We start from the raw sequence: 15,962 nt of genomic DNA on the forward strand, positions 1-15,962 counted from the left end.
GCCTTGTGGACTGAGCAACTATGGGATTCTTGAACTTTCCATTCATAACTAGCCATTGTTGGATTAGCTGGATGGCAGCCTGTAAGTCATTCTAATAACTCCCCTTCATATATATATATATATATATATATATATATATATATATATATATATAATATATAACATATTCATTCTATACATTCTGCTGCTCTGAAGAATCCTGACTATTCCACCCTCTCACATCCACTGCCCTCCAACTGGCCTTCAGACTCACTGCTGGTGGGTGGCCTGCAATAGGCCACTCCAGCTCTTCCTCCCATCTGGCACAATTCAGCTCAGCCATGAGCTCTGCAGTGCGGCCCCTTCTCTCTCACTTCTTTGTTCTTCTGCCCCCCTAACAGCCCATTTAATATCTTTTTCTTTATGATTCTTACCATCTGAAAAATGGGGAATGGTCTGACTTCAGTTTCCAGCCCTAGACATACACCAAAGGTATACTGAAGGAATGGACAGTGTGCTTAAATGTGTATCTTTGGCAATTAGTGAAGTCTTCTAGGCACTTACATTCCCAGTGAGAGCATGGCTCTTTCCCACTATTCCACAGATGGTGGTGTTCTTTCTGCTCACACAAAAGGCCTAGAATGAAATCTCTAACTTTGTGCAGCCTGGATGCATCAGCTCAATAATGGCCATTCTGTCCCTCAGTGACCCAACCCTGATTGTCTGATCTCTCAGAGGCAGTGCCAGGACACACTCTAGGTCACATGCCCCCTTCTAGCTCTGCTCAGCTGCTGGGTGCTCTGTCCCATCTGGGGCAACTTGGCACCTGCTAATCCTCACGGCTGGACAGAGGCACCCGAGACAGTCTTCCCACTACTCACACCAGCCACAGTGCCAGCCCTGCTGAGACCCACCTGGACTGGACGACTGCCCAGGAAGTTCAGATCCATGTTCTCTCCAAAGAGGTAGCCTTCAGGATGGGGGGTGTCAAATTTCTCTCCTCCCATGAAAAAGTGTGAAGCAAAGTAGTTTCCTGCTTAAAAAAAGGAAACATGTTTGTTCATAGACCATGATGCCTAGCATAGCTATGTGGCTACAGCCAGAAGCCCCAAGGCCTTCGTTCTGAGTGGCTCACGTTGTTCTGGTTCTGCCCTCCACCAGCCTTCTGCACACCATTGACCTCTACAGCCTGCCTCTCCCTGGTCTCAGATGACAGGCAGCTCTGGATCTGAATGCCACTGCCCTTAGGAGTCAGGTAAGCCAAGTCCCCAACAACCAAAGATGTGTTCAAGATGTACCCCGTACCCTTGTTTGGAAATAGGTAGGGTCTTTGTTGGTGTTATCAGTCAAGATTAAATCCAAGTGGACTAAAGAAACTCTAACCCAGCGGTGACACATGCAGAAAACAGAGAGGTCTGGACACGTGTACACAGACGGAAGAAAGTGGGTGAAGATACAGGTAGAGACTGGAGGGAAGAGGCAGCAACCAGATCAGGAGTGCCCAGGACTTGGAGCCTCCAGAAGCTAACAGAGGACAGGAAAGGATTCCCCTTAAAGCCTTCACTGCGAGCACAGCTCACCAAGAAATTGATTCCTGACTCCTGGCATCCAGAACTCACAGCAGTTGACGGCTGAAGGTCATTTGTCATGGCTGACTCCCCACACAATTCTTGACCCCACACTGTCTGTACTCCACCTTCCAAATCTGAGCCCCATGAATGTTTTAAAACCAGCAATGATCAAAGTTTAAAAGTTGACATTGATGTGGACTCTTTCTCACAGGTATTGAAACTATAAGTGGTTTCCACCTAGACCCCAGAGAACTTTAAACATTAAACGTGCAGGGTAGAGAATATGGCTCAATGGTTAAGAACACATGCTGCTCAAAACCATCCCTCACTCCAGATCCAGGGAGCCCAGTGCCCTTTTCTGGCTTCTGTGTGCAGTACTATATGCAGGTAGCATATATACACATAGGGAAACACTCACACATAATAAAGAATATATATTAATTCTTTATCTAACCACTAAAATTGCATTTCTCCTCTGAGAAAAAAGGTAAAAGTCTTCAGATGTTGAAAGAATTGAGCATAAATAGCCCTGAAGAAAACTAGAAGCCAGGCCTTTCCCAAATATCCCAACCTGAGGCCCACCCACCACACTCCTGTACTTTCCAGCACAAAGGACCTAAGCAAAATCCTAGGTGTTAGGGCTGTTGAGACTGCACATCCCTCGGCTTTGTTAGCATCAGAACTTCTGGGTCCCTAAGCCCATGAGAATTCTTTTTATGGTCCTAGTGGGAATCCTGGGCCTCTTAAGGAACCAGGAACACTCAACATGTGACTTTCCTGAGAATTGCAACCCCAGTGATGGTAGGAATAGACACGGTCTGGGCCCAGTAAATAATGCCAGAGAGCTCTTACCCGGGATAGGAGCCCAGAACCAGGAGGCTGTCCCTGGCTACAGGAGCAGCAGGCAAGGCCTAACCTCAGCAATAATGCTAACCCGCCATGTGCACCAGTCAACTGTGGTCAAACAAAAAGAACAATGTGACAACTAGTTCAAAGTATAATAACGTGGGTTTAAAGGACTGCCTCCCAGTGCTCTACAAAAGACCTGCATACATTGGCATCGAGAAGGACTTACACACATGTAGAATTATACATGCTGGTAAGGTCAGAAGAGCATGCTGTATATATGCTCCTGAATCCTGTTTGGAGAGACATACAACATAAGCTGTGAGAACAAACAGAATGATCTCAAAAGACATGTCCAAAAGGCTACCGGAGAAAGCTATGTCAAGTACAAGAGAAGGACCAAAAGCCCTGGCTTTCTGTTCTGCAATGGGTCTTTGCAGTAAACGTGTAACATGGTGGTTTCCAGTCAGTAAAGAGAATGACTGCCACAAAGACAAGTACAAGAACATCTTCCCAAATCACCTGGAACACACATGGCCCTGCTCCCATAAAAGCACTTACGGGGAGAGAACCTCAAGGCACAGGTGGTTTCTGACCATGTCTGAGCCTTGGCTTCAATCCTGACTGATTTCTATTGGTCTAAAAGTGAGTCTGAAAAAAGGAGCAGAGGAGTAGGCTTTGACCAGCCACTGCAAAACAGCCTAGTCTGCCTCACATACACAGTACATCAAATGAACGGCTGCTAGAAAACCCCCCTGTGCTAAAGACCCCTCTGACGGGCTGGCACTGCACTAGCTGGACAGCAAGCAATGCAACAGGCACTGGATGCAAGAAAGCCCACAGATACCACACATGGCCCTACGTACCCCTGGAATACTTATCCATCTGGAGCACACTCCACAGCAGTGGGAGCCTTGGTCTGGAGAGAAGGCACAATGAGCACAGAAGCTGGGATGCCCCAGAGCCCCAGGCAAGAGACAGGTACCTGGCTGAGAGATCCCTGCCCCAACATTGTGAAGTCAGACTCCAAAACTGGTGTAGGAGCCAGCTTCCAAGATGGTTTCAAAGGCCCTCACCTCTAATAGAACCCCAGGAGACAGAAAGGGCTGCACACATAATCAGGAGCTCTTGTGGAAGGGGTAGAGTATGATTTCCAAGACTGGAAGGGCAGTCTCAAAAAAAAAAAAAAAAAATCCTTGAGATTTCCAGGCATGGGTTTTTCCTTTCTTTCTTTTCTTTCCTCCCCCACCCCCACTTGGTTTTTCAAGAGAGGGTTTCTCTATGTAGCCTTGGCTGTCCTGGACTCATTTTGTAGACCAGACTGGCCTCGAACTTACAGAGATCCTCCTGCCTCTGCCTCCCAGAATGCTGGGATTACAGACATGTACCACCATGCCCAGCCAGGCATGGGTTTTCAAGGCAGTTTCTTGAAGCTCATTCTGTAGGCCAGGCTGGCCTCGAACTCACAGAGTTCCACCTGTCTCTGCCTCTCGAGTGGTGGGAGCTGGCATTAAAGGCATATGTCACCACTGCCCAGAATTATTACATTCTTTAAGCACTGTGCCATCTCTCCAGCCCAGCTGTTAAAATTCTTGGCAGGAATGAAAGATTCTCCCTACATATAACCTTGGAACTCTGGTGGTTCTGTATCTCCAGGAAGGGCTGCTGGGCACCAAGCCAGAAGTACACACTTCGAAGGAAGGTCCAAGCACCTTCTTTATCTGGGCAGAAAAGGATGAAGTGAGTGAAGAATGAGATCTGTTCCACAAGATCTCTAGTTCAGCCAGGGGTATGGGAAAAGGAGATTTTTCTCAGCAGTAAGTGTTACTATTCTTTTAGCTAGGCTGCTGGCACCAGGCCAAATGGCAGTGGAGAGCTCGGGGCTCTGAGACTGAGGCAGGTTGCAATGCAAGTCAGGTGGCAATGAGCATCCTACCTGACTCAGACAAACTGGGTGGCTGTTTTGGGAACAGCCGGCAGCTTGCTGCTACAGATCAGCACTGAGGACAAGCTCCAGAAGCCCTGGAGCTATCAGTGACTGCTGCTGTTCTGCTGTGACTGCTGGCTGGCAGTTGATTCCAAGGGACCCAGTGATGAATCCCTTGGGGAGAAGGGAGGCCCTTCCTTCCCCAGTGCTACAGCTCAGAATAGACAGCCAGTCTCAGATGGCCTTCCGCCGCACTCTCCAGCTTTATTTCATGTGAAACAGGGATTCATAAACCTTGGGCAGTGGGGAGGGGTTTTGAGGATGTATGTGTCTCACTGGCTGGGACACAGGATGCTGGCAATGCTCGGCTGACACAGGGAAAGATAACAGATAACAAGCTCAGTGACTGACCACCTGTAGCCACCTTGGGCTTGTGTCACGTGCTCCTGAGGCAGGCACAGAAACAAGGAGAGAGCTTCGTCCCACACCTTTGTTCTCAGGATGAGATTTTAAATCTCAAATCTGAGGTCTCCGGGGTTTGAACTTCCCACTATTCCACACCACTCTGCTTCTTCTCGCTAGTCCCACGCCAATTTCCCTGGAGCATGGTCCACGAGCCCACCTACTCCTAAGATATTTCTGTGGTCACTACCCTGATCAAGGCCATCAGTGCCTCTGTGCCTCACAGGCAGTCCTTCCCACATCCTGGAACCTCCAGTGGTTTTTAACCACACACCAGGGCAAGTCCCACACTCTTCTCTACAACACACATAGCCCACCTCTCGCCTCAGGACCTTTGTACTTGCTGTTCCTGGTGAGTTCTTCCCCCTGAGCTCTGCCTTCATCTTCCCTGTTACTCATGAGCAAGGCCTCTTCTGACCATATCCATCATCCACCTGCTTCCTGAACAAACCCTCACTCTTGCTGTATTTCCTTCCACAATTTTTCAGTCCAACAGACCCTGTACTGAAGGCTCCAAAGACTCAGGATGGACAGTTCTGTGCCACACTAACTTCAGAAAGTAAAAGATAATAAGATAGACAGTTTGCTTTATTTCTACTGTCACTCTTCTACGAGTAACATATTATGTATAAAACAATTTTCAAAAGATCTAAAATATGGAAAAATGTCTATACAGCAGTGACTATAATATCCCAGGATTACCCAAGTTCTACCTAGAATAAGATACTGGTGATGGTCATACAACTGAATATACTAGAACCGTCAACTACATTTAGGAACTGACATCCTGGTATGTGGGTAATTTCCCAATAAAACTATTAAGAATAAGGAAGCCCTGTGGCAGTGGTGCACACCTTTAATCCCAGCACTGGGGGCAGAGGCAGGTGAATCTCTGTAAGTTCTAGGCCAACCTGGTCTACAGAGTGAGTTCCAGGACAGCCAAGGCTACAAAGAGAAACCCTGTCTTGGAAAAAGAAAACAACAACAACAAAAACTTACTAAAAACAAGAAGACAAGTAGCCAGCAATTATTAGAGGCTGCAGAGGTAGTTCAGTGGGAATCTGTTTGCCTAGCATGCTCAAGGCCAGGGGCTTTAGCTCCTTATATGTACACACACACACACACACACACACACACACACACACACTAAAAACTGAGAACATGACTGCTCCATTGTTAAGGGGGAGGCTTTTATCATATATATGAGAAAAATGTCTCAGGAAAAAAAATACTTTTTCCCCAAAAAATTGTTTTTAAAGATTTACTTACTATTTATACAGTATTCTGCCTGTATGAATGCCTACGCACCAGAAGAGGGCTTATGAGAAGCCCTCTTAACCAGAAGATGGTTATGAGCTACGATGTGGTTGCTGGGACGTGAACTCAGTACCTTTGGAAGAACAGCCAGTGTTCTTAACCTCTGAGCCATCTCTCCAGGCCCCTTCCCAATTATTTTAAGAAGAAGAAAAAAAAAAAAAAAGAGCGAGAATGAAAAGCAAAGCATGGTCCAGAGTCCCAACCAGGAGTTTAGGACAATCTGGGCAAAATGAACTCAAATACAAAGGAAAAGCAATGAACAACCTGGAAAGACCTAAGGAAAAAGATCTGCAAGTATCCACAGGAGACCTTGTTGACCTATCTCAGAGGAAGTCAGAAGAGCATGGAATTATGAAACAGAACCTCAATGCCCTTTGCAAAACCAACTGCACTAATTTTCACTCAGTCAGGTTCTAGTTGGCCAGGCAGGAATCGCCCCTGCCTTGGGCATGCTGGGAGGGACCAGAATCTTTAAATCACCCAACTAACCTGAGCATGGGACTCTCGGCTCTCACTGCTTCAGCGGTGGGGGGTGTGGGCCCAACCTGCAGCTTGTAATGATTAATTCTCACTCATTCAGGTTCATGTTGCTGTTTTAATCTAATTTATCAAAAAGAATCTGGGACTAGGTAAGAGATTCTTGGTCTACAGCAGTGGTTCTCAATCTTCCTAATGCTGTGACCCTTTAATAGTTCATGTTGTGACCCCCAACCATAAAATTATTTTCATTGCTATTTCATAACTGTAATTTTCCTATTGTTATGAATCATAACATAAATATCTGATATGCAGAATATCTGACATGTGATCGCTGTGATCACTAACGCACAAAGAGACTGAGACCCACAGATTGAGAACTGCTGGTCTAGACCCTTCAGCATTTGCAACCCACCCAATAAGCTCTGACTCGGACCTGGGCCGAGGGTCACTTGCTCAGAAAGGCCTTGCTCAGCACTCTCAACACCTCATATCCTCTCCTGAGCATGAGATCAGAGGCCCTGCACCTGGGTGTGGGGTGCTCTTACCTTCATACTACTCAAGACCCACATGTTCCAGGAATGCGGGCTCCTGATTCACAGGTTTCGAAGGTTCCAACTAGTTCAATCCCCTTTTCCTCATATTCAGGCACCCCCAGCACAACAATTATCACTGTACCTGGCCCTATGGCCCCCTCCTACCCATTTACTTTGCTTTCCTGCTGACCTCTGGTTCAATAGGCTGTGCCTGTCTTGGACTCCCAAGTGTGGCCAACCTCAACTCCCTAGAGGCTGCTCACTGTCAAATCCTCCCCATACAACTTTGAATCACAGCATGACGGCCTATGCAGTTAGAAGTCAACACACTATATGTGAGGGAAGGTAAAGGATGTTGTGTCCAATGTTTGATAACAGAGGCAGCTGAGGCACAGAAAAATCATGAGCTCAGGCCATACAGCCTGAGCCATACGTCATACAATAAGACGTCCTTACTGTCCCGCTGTGCCCTTGTCCTTCAACCACACCAGGCAAAAGGCTATGACAAAGCTGCTTAGTGTACATACCCTGAGAAACACTCCTCAGGAACAATGAGAGAGTATAAGCTTGCTGGGTGGTTTCAATCATCACCCCATTCTAAGAACGGAGCACGAAAGGCAGAAAGAGGGCGATTGTCATGCATGAGAAAGTACATGGATTGCACCTGATGAAAACGTCTCTTGGCCTGTCACAGTACAGGTGTTGCCAGTTCACAAAGTGCTGACACACTGCCCCTAAACCCAGTTCAGTGATGGGGTAACCTGCAAGATCAGATCATAGGTCCTAGAAGAACGCTGCTCTCAGGAAAGCTCCCCAGGCTCCAGGCTTCCTGCCAAGTGGAAGGCAGGGAGGGCATCGGCCTCACAGCTGGCCAGTTATCAACGGTAGATCCAACTCACGCCAGTCATTTTTCACTGAGCCCTGGGCTGAGTCTATAGGTGTGTACAGACCAGGACTTCTCTCTGCTCCACAAGGGGCTCCCCAGTGTACTCCTTTCTAGGGCTCTAACCCTTGTATAAATGACCACAGAAAGAGATGCTGATAGGGCTGGCAGGACAAGGGAAGTCACCCCTGGCTGGAATCTTGACTTACCTGGAGACTAAAGATAAGAAACCCAGCCAGCACCTTGCCTTACTCAGGATATCCTGAGGACAGACAGCAGTGAGCACACGAAGGAACCTCTGGCAAGTGAAGACACTTTTGGTAGTTTCCCTCTCTCCCCATTTGCCTGATGGATGCCTATAGCTCCCCACTCCCAGCACAAAGGAAGGAGAACAATGGCAAATCAAGCTAAGCACAGCACAACAATGATTAAGAAAGATTTAGCCCCTGTGTCTCCACAAGCTTAGCTTACATAGCCCTTTTCTGGAAAAAGCTTCCACTACCTACAAGATGGCCCCAGCTTCTGGATACAGGAGATGGCTGAGGGCAGGGCAGGGTAGTTGGCAGATGGAATAATTCTACAGTTCTGTATAGAAAGGTCAGTAGAATACATCAAAGGTATGAAGGCGAACAACCAACATCCCCAAGTAACAAAACCAGAGGCAAGTGTCAGGTCCCAAAGAAACTCAGAGCAAATGGCTCTCATCCCCACCTCCCAACCTAAATCTCTCTAGCCCCTCACCTTCCCTCCCCTTGCCCAGCTTCTGATTCCTGCATAGCCTAACCATCCTATCCACTTGCTCTCTTGGTTCTCTAGGCCCTCTGCTCTTGGCTGCTGGTTCTCTCTCCTCTTTCCTCTTCTCTTCTTCTCTCTCTCTCTCTCTCTCTCTCTCTCTCTCTCCCTCTCCCTCTCTCTCTCGTCCCCTCTCTTTCCCCTCCCAAAACCCAGTTCAGTCTGGACCCTTCCAGATGCCTCTGCCTGACCTGTACCTACATCTACAACAAAAACCTCCTCAATCATCCTTCATAGCAATCATGTCTTCATTCTCATTTTCTAGGACTTGGGCCTTTCTTCGAAAAAACAAACAAACAAACAAACAAACAAACAAAAAAAACCTGCTAATTTGACTCTCCTCTTTTTGTTATCCACCAAATTTCACTCCAAATTCTAAAAAGCTTCTTCCCTCCACCTGCTCTAACCATCTATCTCTCCTCATCTACTTGCTAAGTGTCTTTCTAGCTCCTGGAGCCTGGTCATCTGTCCATCTCTCTGGGCCTTCTATGCCTTCATGGGCATCTCTCTATATAAGACACAGATTCCTCTCCCTCTGTTGGAAAACCCCCTTTCCCCAAAGCCTCTCCCAGTCTGTTTTCTCTGGCTGTTTTCTCCTCTATCTGCTCTAACCACTCTTCTCACCTCCTCTACTGGGTAAGTGTCACCCTGAGGATACAAAGCCACAAGGGTGTGCCAGAAAGCTCCTCTCACCCTCCTGGGCCCCTATCATCTGGAAAAGGATACCTCTCCTCTGTGATTTGGGACATTCTGACAGGTCTCTCAGCCTGCTTGGGGATGGACCCAGTTGAAATTCTTGTCTCCACAGCACTTAACCCCCTCTGTTCTCTATGTTCTCGGCTCCTTCCTAAAGCATCCTTGACTCCTCCTAGGAGCTCCAGTTCCACAGCTTTCTTAAGTCCTTCTGGAACCCTCTCGGGCTGACCCTGACTGTGTCCCTCCTGTCTCTCAGCTTCCTCCTGGGCCTCTAGCTTCCTTATACTTTCCTGGGCCTTATAGGACCCTTTCTCTCTTCCTCCTGGAACTCAAGAGATCTTATGAAAGCCTTGCTGTCTTACCGCAAATGGCATGGCCTCATTACAGCTCAATGACCCAAAACTGGCCCACTCGAGTTTCAAATTCTCTCATATGGTAGCAACCTCTGCCACTGTACAAATAATCTTAAAATATCTTATGTCTAAACTTTCTCTGCTCTACACTTCCAAAAGTCTCTTATCTCTGAGGTTTCTTTACTTTCCACTCCTAAAAACTTTTTATCTCTACAATTTCTTTGCTCGATGCTCTCAAAAACAAAACAAAACTCTTAAGACTGGGCTATAGGGTTGGAGAGATGGCTCAGCAGTTAAGAGCACTGGCTGTTCTGAGTTCAATTCCCAGCAACCACATGGTGGCTCACAACCATCTATAATGAGATCTTGTGCCCTCTTCTGACTTGCAGGTGTACATACAGGCAGAATACTGTATACAGATTAAATAAATTACATCTTTAAAACCAAAAAAACAATCAAGACTATGCTGTAAATTATCTCAGGATTTGTAAATTCACTGGGTGGTGGTGGTGCACTTTTAATCCCAGCACTTGGGAGGCAGAAGCAGGCAGATCTCTGAACTAGAGACTAGTGTGGTCCACAGAGCAAGTTCCAGTACAACCAGGACTACACAGAGAAACCCTGTCTTAAAAACAAACAAATCTATATAAAGAGCTGGGCAGTGAAGGTGCACACCTCTAATCCAAGCACACTCAAGAGACAGAGACAGGCAGATGTTATGAATTTGAGGCCAGCCTGGTCTACAGTGTGAGTTCCAGGAGAGCGAGGGAAAACCTGTCTCAAAAAGTCAAAAAACAAACAAAAACCTACACATAGGCAACCCTAATTTCCTACAACTTACTGTATATTTTACCCAACTCTTGTTTAGAACATACCGTGTATATAACTTAGATTCTCAACTCTTGTGTAAAAAAAATACACATACACACACACACACACACACACACACACACTAGAAAAACAGGTGTTATTAAGTAGCAACCATGTAGCTCTCCTCCATCTTGGCTAATGACATGAGAATGGAAATAAACTTGTGGCTGGCAGCCTCCTTTACTGAGATTAAGTAGAGCACATACAATGTACTTCCAGCGTCTTGATTAAGATGACTGTGGGGATTCAGACCTGGGACAGGGCTAAGGTACCCACTTAACTTCTTAGATGCTGGTTCCAACGTCCTGGGATCTGGTTACTGCACTGCCACAGGCATTGTTATGAATGTTGAACCATCTCCTGTTATGTGACTTAAGGGATGTTTGGTTAATAGAGATGCTGAAGCCTGTGACTGGGCAAAAGAAAGGTATGCAGAACTTAGGTTCCTGGCTTAGGGTCAGGAGACCACGAGGCAAGGAAAAAGGCAGCAGAAATGAAGCAGGAAGGGAGTTGCCACGGGGCAAAATGGACCATGAGCTCGTGGCCACGAGGACAGACTGATGGAGCAGAAGCCACCCAGGAGTCACTGGATTGGCATGTGATTGCCTATTATGTGGCTTTAAAAGATACTAGAATTAGAATAGCTCAAAATCTGCCCCGCATAGTACCTACAGCTTAATAATAAATCATAGTTGCTCTGTGTCAATGTTTTTAAAAGCTAATGGGGTTAAAGAAAACTGTTGCTTTATTAATTAGTATTTTACATTTAACCAAAGCAGACCTAGCTCCCACGTTCTCCCAGTATCCCTCAGTCCCTACCTGTTACAGGGCATGGCTAGCATACCCAGCCCTCTGCCCTGAACTTTCCAGTCCAGGGGCTGGAACTCCCCTCCCCCACAAGCTCTTCCCTATATAATCCAGACATTTTGTGAACCACCCCCCTCTGCATTTCCACTCTCTCTGCTGTCCCCCACCTTTTCTCACCTCCCTACCCCCATTTTCTGTCTCCCTTCTCCATGATGACCTCTTTGGCTCTGTCCCTTGGGACCCGTGAACCCACACAAGAGCTGCCCCAAATAAACCTGCTATAAACAATTATATACTCTAATTTGGCTTGAATTGGTTCATTTCCTTGGTGGAGATAACCTATCAATGACTATGTGGTATAAACCAACCCAAGCAATGATTATAAAACTAGTCATAAAAAAATAAATAAAACTTAGTCCTACTGAGCCCTCTGCTTATCATTTATACAGGCTGGTTTTGTGTCATCTTGACACAGCTAAAGTCATCAGAGAGGAAAAAGCCTCTGTTGAGGAAATGCCTCCATGAGATCCAGGACTAAGGCATTTTCTCAATTAGGGGTCAATGGAAGAAGGCCCAGCCCATTGTGGCCAGGGCCACCCTAGGCTAGTAGTCCTGGGGTCTACTAGCTGAGCAGGCCAGGGGAAGCAAGCCAGTAAGCAGCAGTCCTCCATAGCCTCTGCATCACCTCCTGTCTCCGGATTCCTACCTTGCTCGATCCTGTCCTGACTTCTTTTGGTGATGAACAGCAATGTGAAAGTAACAAACCTTTTCAACTTGCTTCCTGGTCATAGTGTTTTGTTGCAGCAATAGAAACCCTAACTCGTTATATTTCCTTTTAGACTAAGAAGGCAATAGCACGTGCCTGGCAGTGGTGGTGCATGCCTCCAGCATTCAAGAGGCAGAGACAAGTAGATCTCTGTGAGTTCAAGGTCAGCCTGGTCTACAGAGTGAGCTAATTCCAAAACAGCCAAGGCTACACACAGAGAAACCTGTCTCTAGGGAAAAAAAAAAACTTTAAAAAGACAATAACAAGTTTTCAAAAATATTTTTATTAGGATGGGTTTATGCATTATTTTGTATTATATATTAGGTTATAAAAATATAACAAGATTAACAGAAACTGATTTAGAGATGTATGTCTATGTCTTTGCAAACTGTATTTAACACCAGGCTTCTAGAAAATTTAAAAAAAGGAACAAGATATGTTTGACGAATAAAGTATGTTTGATAAGTAAGGTTTATAAATTCCCAAGTTTATAAAGGTCTATTCAGGTTAACAGAAACTGACTGAGAGATGTCTGTCTAAGCACTTATGTTTTTGCTAACTGTTCAACACCAGGAAGACGCTAACACCACCTAGAGTCACCCAGAAAACTTTCAAGTCACATAACAAACAAAACAAATTCAGGCTGGTACAGGGCTGGCCCCACTCTGCCGGCTTCTTCTGAAGAAAGCTGACTTTTCAAGGTCTGGGAGATAGAGGCTACCCCCTGGTTTTACTCAAGAGTGTTGGGCTGTTGGACTCCTTTGTAAACTTTGTAAACCCTCAAGGCAGGAAAGTGGCCGGGCACCCCACCTGAGGAGCTCCAGCAGCCAGGCTGAGCTGTGCACCCAGGGGGAAATGTCAAAGTGGCAGGCCCTCCTTCCCACCCCAGCAGTGGCAAAAAGGGGGGGGGGCAGCATCTGTCAAAACGGTGGCACCTGTCAGGAACGATGCCTGCTCAGGCTGCTGCCATCATGAGGTGCCACCATGAAGGCTGCCCACAGTGTCTACACCTTCTTTCTCACCTTGGCCTGTGCCCATTGTGGGATGCTACCACATGAGCTGTCTACAGTGGAGGCATCTCTTCTACAGTGGCTCTGCAGCGATGGCACCTCAGCCGAAGCTGCCTGCAGCCAGGAAGGTCTTCCCATTCTAATGCATGGGTCTGATGCAGGAAAAAAGGGGTAAAAAAAAAAAAAAGCCACCAGTCCCTGAGGGCCCACCAATCCTCACTCTGGAAATCTCTGCCTTTAAAAGCTCTGCCCTCTAAGAAATCCTATATAAGCCCTACCCTTTGTTCAGTTCCCTGCTGTCCTCTCCCAGGAGCCGGGGCGAACAACCCTGGGTTCACCCCTCCACACCCCAGGCCCTCCCAATAAATCTCTTTTCTGAGATTTGCTGCCTGGTGTGATTCTCTCGTTGGAAGAAGCCAAGAAGCAACGAAGAGAAGAGAACGCTCTTAAGCTCCAGAGCTCATCATCAGTTGGGGAAACCCTCTTCTAGGCGCTGCAATGGCTGGAGAAGGAGTGGGACTGAGGCCCTTAGTCTCAGCTCATCAGGGACTGGAGTAACCCTCCCAGGGAGCAGCAGTGTCTCTGTTGAGGAGGCCTCCTCTCATAGCTGTGCAGCTCTTGGGCTCCCGTGTCTCAGGACACCCTTGCGACACTGTCCCACCTCAGAGCTGGAATACCTTTCCAGCCCTTAGAGCTGTGGCTAGGATTTGTGGCCTTAAAGTTGTGAGTTTTCTGAACACCCTTCCATTTGAGTACCAGAGGCAAGTCAACAAAACAACAGCTCCCAAACTGTGAGAAGAGACCATCTCTCCATCCAGCCCCCAAAAAATCCCCTTTCACCCTGGGAGGTAGGTCCTTCTATAACAAAAGACTCATCCGTGTCCACAAGTGTCCAGGACCCTTCCAGGAGCTTCCAATAACTGATCTCCTTGTCTCTGGTTTCTGAAATGGCCAGGCAGTGAAAAAAAGCCCAGGGATCATCTTGGTAGTCAGATATTGGATGGCAATGTGGCCACACAAATGAACTTGATCTTGGAGACCTCCAGCAACTAGAGCCAGGCCAGGGCCAAAGGCATCTAGGCAGAGCTAGAGGAAGGCCAATCTGCCAAATGCAAGACATTGGCAGTCTTACTAGAAGCCCTACAATAGTGCAGAGCTGTTCTTCCCAACCAAGCTCCAAGACCTCCAAGAGAGAAATTAGAACCTGGTTTCCACTGCAGACATAGAAACACAGACCCAGAGAGAAGCAGAAACTAACTTAGGGACAATGGTATCAACTCACCCCAGAGCAATCGGCTCTTCCAGCAGTTTGTTTGCACAGTCTATAGGAGTCTGGGTGCCAGTCTGAGCCATGCCCTGCTGACCTCCAAGAAGTAATGCACTCTCAGTCTTGACTACCCCAGGCAAGAGAGAAATTCACCTATCAGGACAGGTCCCTTTTCTGTTTATGTGAGATAGGAGTCTCGATATGATGTCCAAGTTGATCTCACACTTTATGGGCTCAAGCCTCTGGCCCCAGCCACTCAAAGAGCTGAGCTACACTTTGCTTTTAGCTTTTATACTTTGGGGAGGGGAAGGTGAAAAACTGAGGATGGAACTCAGTACCTCACACAAGACAAGCAAATGCTCTCCCACGCTACTATACACATCCCCAGTCAATGTGCCCAAGCTCCTGGCTTCTGCTTCTTACAGAGGCCTCAGCCTATCCAAGACAAGAGGGATTTGGCCTCTGCCACACATTTGAGGAGAGAGGAACACCTTCACTGGGTAAATGGAGACAGGGAAAGACATGGGCTAACCAGACCATGGAAGGCTACTCAGCCACTGAGATGAATGGAACTCCCACACCACCAGAAGGTCAGTCACGGGTCTGACCCTTCACCCCTCCTCCATTGCTTCTTTTGGGTGACCTGGTATGTTGTGGTTCCTTCAAACAGAAGTATAAGGGAGTCACCTCCACATGCCAGTCACTTAAGCGTGTGGTTGTAGTGACTTCACACCTGCTCTGGCCCTCAGCCTGGAGACCTGCCAGCTGTGTGAGGAAACAAGCAAGGGTTGTGCCTCTGCATCTAAAGAGGGAAGCAGAGCCTGCTTAGCAAGCTGCAGTGAGGCTGCAAGCAGGCAGGCCTGTGAACTCAGCACAGTCCTCACGGCTGCTATCACCACACTGGCCTCGGCACTGGGCTTTCAGAGACACCAGAGGGGAAACCTGTGTGAAAACCAGATCCCTGTGTCCCAAAGACCCCACACTTTCCATTTAAATATAAAAATTCCAAATCTTGGGCACCCCTCAGCTGAGTTCTTGTCTGACTCACTTCCTGAAGAGGCGATGCAAGTGGACATCCCCAGGGACACACAGCAGGACTGTCTACCACCTCGTTCTCTTCGCCCCATAGCAGAAAGGGCACACAGGTGGACTCTTCAGCAAGCCCACAGATTTGCAAACCTGTCCTAGCCACTCTGCATACAAAATGTCCAATCAGAGGGAACCTGCCAAAAAGAGCTGCAGGGTCTAAGGCTGGCATGTTGTGGCTACCAGGGCTACAAGGAGCCGGACTGGCTAGATTTATGTCAATTTGACACGAACCAAAGTCATCTGAAAGGAGGGAACCTTAATTAAGAAAGTACCTCCATAGATCAGGCTGTAGGCAAGCCTATAGGGCATTTTCT

At 47.2% G+C, this 15,962-nt stretch overlaps 1 protein-coding gene across 9 annotated transcripts in view; it reads right to left on the reverse strand.

Moving 5' to 3' along the window:
- Positions 1-15,962, reverse strand: part of Mgrn1 (mahogunin ring finger 1) — a 55,374-nt gene that overhangs the window by 29,766 nt on the left and 9,646 nt on the right. For 5 of the 9 annotated variants that reach the window (XM_055604457.1, XM_055604454.1, XM_055604451.1 and 2 more), the window contains exon 2: positions 894-1,012. In XM_055604457.1, the coding sequence (XP_055460432.1) occupies positions 894-986 (93 nt within the window). In that variant the 5' untranslated portion in view covers positions 987-1,012. Of the gene's footprint in view, positions 1-893; positions 1,016-15,962 lie in introns of all 9 variants that reach the window. The other 4 variants (XM_055604450.1, XM_055604453.1, XM_055604455.1 and 1 more) reach the window with 1 other exon arrangement.

The sequence above is a fragment of the Psammomys obesus genome, unplaced genomic scaffold, assembly GCF_907164565.1.
Source record: "Psammomys obesus unplaced genomic scaffold, mPsaObe1.curated_primary_1811, whole genome shotgun sequence".
In the NCBI taxonomy this organism is placed as follows: Eukaryota; Metazoa; Chordata; class Mammalia; order Rodentia; family Muridae; genus Psammomys; species Psammomys obesus.